The 9,359-nt window shown below is 38.8% G+C and overlaps 1 protein-coding gene across 8 annotated transcripts in view; it reads left to right on the forward strand.

Moving 5' to 3' along the window:
• Window positions 1-651: 651 nt before the first annotated feature.
• Slc25a26 (solute carrier family 25 member 26) overlaps window positions 652-9,359 on the forward strand; it is a 139,303-nt gene continuing 130,595 nt past the window's right edge. For 4 of the 8 annotated variants that reach the window (XM_015494508.2, XM_015494511.2, XM_048801236.1 and 1 more), the window contains exon 1: window positions 780-923. In XM_015494508.2, coding sequence (XP_015349994.1) covers window positions 891-923 — 33 coding nt within the window. In that variant the 5' untranslated portion in view covers window positions 780-890. The other 4 variants (XM_015494514.2, XR_001504443.2, XM_015494513.2 and 1 more) reach the window with 4 other exon arrangements.

Below are 9,359 nucleotides of genomic sequence, written 5' to 3' on the forward strand. Positions count from 1 at the left end.
GTGCTACCATGGAGATACCCACCTCTCCCAGCCCTAGGGTCATACCTTATTGTAGGTTTTCATTGCATCTCCCTAATGTGGTAGCTAGTTTCCAGCCTGGCATCCACTGATCCTGACTTCTGGGTATACATGTCTTTGTGCAGTCCAACTCCAGAACAAGTAAAAGGCTCTCTTTAAGAAGTAAATAATTTTAAATGAAATAAATGCCAGTAAGGAGAAGGGGAGGGTGTTCATTTTTTTGGTTAGGTAAGGAAATTTTTGAAGTCTAATTTTCTCTGTTTTTATTTGATAATCTGATAATGAGTTAATTTAGCAGGCATTCAGACAAGTTCTGCACAGATAAGATAAAAAATTACATCAAAATCAAATAACCAGGTCTAGGGTTGCCGTGGCTCAGCGGTCCATAAAAATAAATAAATAAATAAAGGTTTAAAAAAATTAGATAACCGATTTGGGTTGGAATAATAGGAAATCACAGCTAAGGCGTCCTGTAGCTCGTCTTGCGGCTCCGTGGGGCCTCCCTTCAGAAGAGCGGCCCCTCTCTGGGGGACCTTGCCCTCGCTTCAGGCTCCTCTCCTAGGTCTCAGCTTGGGCTCCTTTGCTCGCGAGAGTTTCCTCCACTTACAGGTATCATCGCAGGGCTGCCGGAAACGGAGGCCGAGAAGACCCGCGAGACTTGGCTGGCCCACACCCGCCCAGGCTGGGTCTCTCTTCCCGCGCGCCCCTCCCAGCCAAGCTCCCCAGGGCTGCACGTGCAGTTGTTGTGGTTGACGTCACTGGAACCCGGAAGTACACCCACCGAAGGTCCCGCCCCCAAGATGGCGGCGCCCTGCGCACGGGGCCGCTACCGGCTTCGGCTCAGTCTCTAGTGATACCCGGTCTGCGAGGACATGGAGCAGCCGGGGTTCACCGCCTCGCTAGTGGTGAGTGCGGGGCAGCAGGGTGGGATGCTCGGAGTGCCGCAGGCCTGCAGTGGAGCCCATGGGGATTTCCTTCCGGTTTGGCGCGCAGGTCTGACCTCGGGATCCTGACCGCGAGGTCTCCCACGGAGCCCCGGGCTCTACTGCGGTGGCGGTGCCTGGTCCCGAGGCCACGTGTCGTGACCGCACGTCAAGAGGGGGAACGAGAGGTACTTACTGTTCTCTGCGCCCTCTCTACTTCCTTTATACACCATAATCACTTCAAACTCGAGATTAAGTATATGCAACTAAAGGGAAAAAAAGCAACAAAAATACCTGTCACTAAACTCGCTCACAGCGCCTCTCTACAAGACTAAGGTTGTCATTTTGCTGTATCTTTTTTCCGTCGTAGAAAATGACATTTTCACCTAATCATTCAATACATAATTAATCTGCTTATTCTGCTCCAACCTTGGGCTTTGAGGAAACATTGAAAAGCGCAGGTAGCTTTTCTGTGGAGTCCATGGGTGGCTTATTAAATTCCTTAGCAACTATGAGAGGCAACACGTTTTGACTTAAAAGAGCAAGAACATAAAGCCCTTTCTCAAATATTTTGGAGCTTCTATTTGGGCGGGGACACGTAAAGAAGTGAACAGGACAGATTGACTCTCTTCATTTTTATTAGTTGTAGATGGACAGAATGCCTTTATTTTATTTGTTTATTTTTATATGGTGCTGAGGATGAACCCAGGACCTCACGCATTCTAGGCAAACGGTTTGCCTCTGAGCTACAGCCCCAGTCCATAAACACATAATTTTGAAAATGCATCTCATAGAATAAATGAAGGCCCACAGCTGTTTATTCACTTATATAACCAGTGTTGGGAGGCACTCTTGGATATAATGTGGTGAACAAGACAGACCTACTTACAAGGCTCAGGTAGTAGAGACAGAATAGTAAAGTGATTGTGGGGATAAATGACAGGTAGTCTAGGTTCAGAGTATTGTGGGCACATGTGGAAGTAAGAAGTTCCTTAGCCAAATGTATGGGATGATAGCTTTAGATTTGTTGAGATGTGTATAAGCTAGGTCTGTAGAGATGTACAGACATACATAACCACTTTCATTGAGTTTTCCAGTCTAGCAGGTGAGACAGCAATAGTAGTTTTGACAACTAACATTCCTGTGTCAGGAACTGGGATAACCTCTTATATTATATATTATTCCATTTAATTCTCACAGACAATTGAAGTCTTACCCTAGTTTTTCAGTTGAGGGAACTGGGATACAAAGAGGTTAGAAAACTTGTCCAAAGTCACACAGTTGAGGTTCATTTTATGTTAAAGCTCAATCCAACCTAGGTGGTGCAACCTGGGGGTTTGTGTCCTTAACTGCTTCCCTTTACTTTCTCAAGTCAATAACAATAGCAATTACTAAACAGAAATGAGTGCTAGAGTTAACAAAATAATTATTTTGGGCTGGGGCTGTATCTCAGTGGTAGAGCACACTGTGAGGCACTGGGTTCGATCCTCAGCACCACATAAAAATAAAAAAAGATATTGTGTCCAACTACAACTAAAAATATATCTAAAAAACAATTATTTTAAAGTGAATTTTATTAAGGTATGATACACATGCAGGTATATTCTTTTCCTGTCTCTTTGTGGAGATTAAATTAGGACCAGTGGGTGGAAATTGCAAGAAGTTCGAGTTCATTCCAAGTGAAGGGAAAGCATTTTATTCTTTTAGCACACAGTTAATGGTTCTGCCTTTCTTTCCCTCCTCCTCCTTTTTCTTCTTCTTCTTCTTTTTTTTTTTTTTTTTTTTTAGCTCAAGAGAGGACTACTTAGAAAGTTTTAGTTTTGGGAAGTTTAGGTATAAATGACTTTTTAATGTACTTTTTTTTTTTTGTACTGGGGATTGAACCCAGTGGTGCTCTACCACCTAAAGCTACACCCCCTACCCTTTTTTTTTTTGTTGTTGTTTTTTAGACAGGGTCTCACTAAGTTGCTGAAGCTGCTTTTGTACTTGTGATCCTCCTGCCTTAGCCTCCTTAGTTGTTGAGGCCATCATATTCTGTTTGTTAATATACTTTTGTTTCCATTTCCAAACCCTAATACTACATGTTGAAAATCACTTTAATTTTTTTTTTAATTATCAGACAAAATTTGAGTAAGAATAATGCTGTGCCAAATAAAAGAAACATAGTAGTTCCACCTACAATTGTCCCACCTCTACAAGTTAGGTTTAAGCAGATATATTTGTTGGCTTTTGCTCTGGTACTAGGGATAGAATGCCCCAAAGGTATGTTCCCTGCCTTCATGGATTCATACTAGAAGGTAAAATTAAATAAGGTTGAGCTATAGAGCTTAGAGGTGGAGCACTTATCCAGCGTGCTCAAGGTTATGGGTTCTGGTCCCAGCATGGCAAAACAAAACCCCAAGTAAAGCAAAAATTAGCTGTGTAATTGCAAATAGAGATACAACTTAACTGCTTACTGAGCATTTTAACATGTGCTTTTACACCTTTTTTTTTTTTAAACTTTTTAAAATTTGTAAGTGAACACAGTACCTTTATTTTTTTATTTTTTATTTTTTTTTAAAGAGAGAGGGAGAGAGAGAGAGAGAGAGAGAGAGAGAAAATTTTAAATATTTATTTTTTTTAGTTTTCGGCAGATACAACATCTTTATTTGTGGTGCTGAGGATCGAACCCGGGCCGCATGCATGCCAGGCGAGCGCGCTACCGCTTGAGCCACATCCCCAGCCCCCCTTTATTTTATTTTTATGTGGTGCTGAGGATCAAACCTAGTGCCTCACAAGTGTGAGGCAAGTGCTCTACCACCGAGCTACAATTGCAGCCCCTTACAGCTTTTTTGTAACTGAATTTATAACACAGTTTGGTGTTTAACTTTTTGAAAATTAACTTATAAACTCAAATCCTAGAATCATAAAACAATGTGAACACTAGTATTTCTCTAAGGTTTTTGAGCATTGCATGATTTAGGTTTTCTTTTGCATCAGCCAATGGATGATTTTTGTCTAGAGAGCCAACTTTGAGGAGAGTTTTTAATTCATTATTGCAAATGAAAGACTTGTACTCTTCAGTCTTTGGTAAAGTATTCTATGTGTGTGTGTGTGTGTGTGTGTGTGTGTGTGTATTTTAATATTGGCATGTCAGATTGGTATTAGTAAACTTAAGAATAATTATAGTTACAGAATTCTAAAGAGAATGTATATTTATTTTGAAAATTGTTTAAGGGCTAGGCATTTTGCTGAGCTTATAATAGGTTCACTTATTTGTTTTTATTCTCATTTCACCTTAAAGTAATTCTAGTGAAGCATAGACAATATTTTCCTCATGTTTAGAATGAAGATAATATTGGCTTAGAAAAGTTCCTAAGGAGACTCCAGTTGAGATTGTCTTTCTGATGCCAAACTTGGCTCTTAGGCAATATTTGACCCCAGTTGAGATTGTCTTTCTGATGCCAAACTTGGCTCTCAGGCAATATTTAATCTGAAAGAATTTCTAGAGAAATAGAAGAATATTCAACTCAGAGTCTAGAAGTATTATTGCATTCTTGAGAACAGCCTCACTAAACAAAACTGAACTCTGCACAGCCCTTTTAAATAGGAGGTGCTGATAAACAGGATTTCTGGAAAAGTCTTCAGAAATACACCGTAAAGCTGTCCTTGTGGCTGGGGAATGCTAAGAAGAATAGCAGCAGACGGATAACACTGGCTTTCAGTTGTTGTAACTGCTGTAGCAGGCCAGAACAGGGAGAACTACATAGTGATCCACTGTGGTTTTTCTTCTGAACACTCAGTCTTTTTATAAGGTGTTAGCTTATCATCTTCCAGTTCCATTTGGGAAGCCCTGCTGTGTAAATGATGCTGGGTTAGATATTTAGGAAGACAGAGGTGCACTCTGAAGGATTTTCATGCAGAACATCATGGTTAGAACTAAAGTGAGATATAAGCAAAATTATGTGGAGTCAGGGAAGTAGCATTTAATTCTGTCTGGGAGATTGGGAATGGCATTATGAGCAATGTGGTATTTGGTTGCAGCCATAGGAATGACAGGATTTTTTTTCTTTCTTTTTGCAACTGTACCAGTGTATTTTATTTTATATTTATTTATTTGTTCTTATTTATATACAGCGGAATGCCTTACAATTCTTATTATACATACTGAGCACAATTTTTCATATCTCTGGATGTTTACAAAGTATATTCACACCAATTTGTGTCTTCATATCTGTACTTTGGATAATAATGATCATCACATTCTGCCATCATTTATAACCCCATGCCTCCTCCCTTCCCCTGTCTAGAGTTCGTCTATTCCTCCAATGCTCCCTCTCCCTATCCCACTATGGATTAGCCTCTTTATATCAAAGAAAACATTCAGCATTTGGTTTTTTGGGATTGGCTAACTTCATTTGCATTATCTTCTCTAACTTCATCCATTTACCTGCATATGCTGTGATTTTATTCTCTTTTATTGTGAGTAATATTCTATTGTGTATATATGCCATATATTTTTTTTTCCATTCGTCTAGTCTATTGAAAGGCATCTAGGTTGGTTCCACAGTTTAGCTATTGTAAATTGTGCTGCTATAAACATCGATGTGGCTGTGTCCCTGTAGTATGTTGTTTTTAAGTCCTTTGGGTATAGACTGAGGAGAAGGATGGCTGGGTCAAATGGTGATTCTATTCCCAATTTTCCCAGAAATCTCCATATTGATTTTCCTATTGGCTGCACAAATTTGCAGTCCCACCAGTAATGTATGAGTGTACCTTTTTCCCCACATCCTTGCCAATACTTATTATTGTTTATCTTCATAATAGCTGCCATTCTGACTGGAGTGAGATGAAATCTTAGAGTAGTTTTGATTTACATTTCTCTAATTGCTAGTGATGTTGAACATTTTTTCATACTTTTGTTGATTGATTCTATATCATCTTCTGAGAAGTGTCTGTTCAGGTCCTTGGCCCATTTATTGATTGGGTTATTTGTTTTTTTGGTGCTTAGCTTTTTGAGTTCTTTATATATCCTAGAGGTTAGTGCTCTATCTGATGTGTGAGGGGTAAAGATTTGCTCCCAAGATGTAGGCTCTCTGTTCACCTCACAGATTGTTTCTTTTGCTGAGAAGAAACTTTTTAGTTGAGTCCATCCCATTTATTGATTCTGGATTTTAATTCTTGTGCCACAGGAGTCTTATTAAGGAAGTTGGGGCCTAATCCCACATAATGGAGATTAGGGCCTACTTTTTCTTCTATTAGATGCAGAGATTCTGGTTTTATTCCTAAGTCCTTGATCCATTTTGAGTTGAGTTTTGTGCATGGTGAGAGATAGGAGTTTAATTTCATTTTGTTGCATATGGATTTCCAGTTTCCCAGCACCATTTGTTGAAGAGGCTGTCTTTTCTCCAATGCATGTTTTTGGCACCTAAAGCAATCTTTTAGCAGGAAGAGTGAAGCAGGTGGCATCACTATACCAGGCCTTAAACTATACCACAGAGCAATAGTAACAAAAATAGCATGGTATTAGCACCAAAACAGACTGGTGGTAGACCAATGGTACAGAATAGAGGACACAGAGACTAACCCACAAAATTATAGTTATCTTATGTTAGAGAAAGGAATGGACAGGATTTTGATAGGTGTGTGTGTACCAGCGAGTAAGGGGAATGGGGGCAGGTAGGGCAAGACAGGAAAGTGATCTGCTGGATGCAGTAGGTGGGCAACAGGAGGATAGGACAGCATTCTAGGCTTAGAGAGAAACCTAAGTGGAGTTACAGAAATGAGAGGTTTCAGGCTATGTTGGGGAAGCAGAGTAGTTGGATTGAATGAAGCCCCAAGTTCTATAGCAGAGTGCAGAAAGTAGCTGGAGAGGAGGTAGCTCAGGGTCTGTGAAGGGAAGTTTGGTTATTTCTGCTGAGTACCTACTGAGTATCAGTGAATTTGGGACTCTTTTTTTTTTTTTTTGAAAGGTGGAAGTATTGATTTCACATGTCCTTTCTTTTAAGCAGATGTTTGTAATATTCAATTCATAATTACAAAATATGAGCAACATAAAAAATTAACAAGTTAACAATAGTACCTCTTGTCCCAAATCTCTTTCCACAGAGGTAATAGCTTCCAGCAGTTTGTGTGTGTTTTCAGATTTAGTTATTCCTGAGCAGAGTTATATGTGTTCTTAAGGGGGGATTATACAGCACATATTCTATATCTCACTTAACCTCAAAATACAACATGTATGTCAGTGCTAGTGAATACAGATCCACCTTGTTCTTTTAAAGACAATGTAGCAATTCGTTATTTGGATATAACATTGATTTAACATGACTCCTGTGGATGGACATTTAGATTCTTTTACTTTTTTTTTTGAGATGTAGTCTTGCTGTGATTTCCAGGCTGGACTAGAGGGGACAAGGAATGCTGTGGGGAGAATGCCTGGCGAATGCAAAGATCGTAGGAAGCAGCAGTTTTGCTCTGAGGAGGATGGTGGTGGGTGCTTCAGATCTGCTGGCTTCTCAGTTGTGGAGGAAGGGTCTCCTGAGCAGCCTGGTTCTTCTTGCCTGTCGTTTTAGGCTGATGGCCTGTGTTGATTTTACTTAAAGTACACAGTTTCATTTTGTTCAGAGGTTGAGCAGTGATGATCTCCTGTCCCTGGTTTTTGTGTGTCAGCCTCCTCTTGAGAAAAAGGCTTTTTAGCATAAAAATCTAGATCTTTTAAAATTTCCAGTAATTTCAAAGCACTAATTAAATACTTCTTCTCTATAGCCTGGCAGGACTATTTACATTTATTAACTTAAGGTAGGGCGTGTAATTTATCTATGTGTATGATTTTAAGATCTTGATAACTTGTTGTGCTTATCAGAGTTTATTGGTTATCTGGGTTATTTGGTTTCTTTGGACTTTTTCTAGTTTTTAATTTACGATTTTTAGTGTAAGCTACTGTAAGTCTTGACACTAACAAGTTGCCTGATAACTTTTGGATAAATAATCATGATAAAATAAACTTCTCAGACTACAGAACAATGGAATATACCGATTTCTTTATAATCCAGTTGATGTTGGCTAGTATGATCAAGTATAAAACAATATTGATGTAAAATTAGAAGCACTTCATCAAATATTTGTTTAAATCTTAAATATGTTGTGTGGTTGAAGATACAGGCCTTCTTCAGGTTCTGGGTTAGCTGTTCTGTTTCTGTTTTTCATTCTCATGAATTTAAATGACACTAGTTAAAGAAGCTTGAAATCCACAGAAGCAATTAGTACCTTGATTAATGTTACACTAGATAAGTAGATTGAATCTGCTCATTTTATTCTTAGAAAACAAGAATTCTGATGAAAATGCGTTAGAGAAATCAATGCATGCAAAGCACCCAAGTAGATTAAAAGACTAACGTATTGATTAAAACTGAGAAACAGATACTACTCATCTCACTAAGCCCTCTCCTAAGGTGAGAGAGAAAATCAGAATAAAGCCCGGCATGTTTTCAAAGAATCCACTTGTAACAGACCATCTCATCATATTTTATTCTTTCCATGTTTTAAGAAAATTAAAAGGCAGGCAAAATATTTCATTTACTTATTGAATTTTATAAAAAAATCTCTAAGAACAAGTGACAGGAGCATTGAAAAGGTGGCCTTTCAACTTTTTTTTTTCATTACCTCTGAATCTTTTTACCAGAACTGAGAAAGGCAACCATTATATCCTGAAAGAAAAAATCCCATACCCCTGGTTATTCTTCTCTCTCTCTCTCTCTCTCTCTCTCTCTCTCTCTTTCTTTCTTTCTTTCACAAGGGTCTTGCTTTGTTGTCCAAGGCGACAAAGTCCCAGAACTGGAACTGTAGGTGCACACCAGGCCCCCCAGGTGGTTGGTCTATTACTACTGTGTGTAGCTCTCTCCTGTGCTCTTTGAATGACTGGTTTCCCTTTCAGGTCTGTGCCAGGCAGACTTTCATGGTTTTTGAAGTTCCTTCTTGTCTTCCAGAATAATTGTATAGTACTGCAGTATTAATAGTATGGTGTCAACTTTTCTAGTGTAAACTAATTTTTAATAATTTACTCATGTTAGTTGATTAAGAAATAGGCCTTATTGGATTTCTCATCAGTCATTTTTCTAGTTAAGTCTTGGAGTGGCTTTATGGTGAATGGCCGGTAAAGCAGATTTAAAAAAAATTTTTTAAATTGTTGATAGATCTTTATTTTATTTATTTATGTGGTGCTGAAAATCAAACCCAGTGCCTCATACCTGCTAGGCAGGTGCTGTATCATTGAGCTATAACCCCGACCCAGGTTAAGCAGATATTGTTTGCTTGGTACCAAGCTTTATAACCACTTGAGTATTTAGTAAACTCAAAAATGGAAAAAGCTAAATTTGAATTTTGCCTGTGTGTTTGACTAGTTCTGATTTTTCTTTCTTTCCTTTTTTTTTTTTTTTTGGT

This window comes from Marmota marmota, unplaced genomic scaffold (genome assembly GCF_001458135.2).
Source record: "Marmota marmota marmota unplaced genomic scaffold, marMar, whole genome shotgun sequence".
Classification (NCBI taxonomy): Eukaryota; Metazoa; Chordata; class Mammalia; order Rodentia; family Sciuridae; genus Marmota; species Marmota marmota.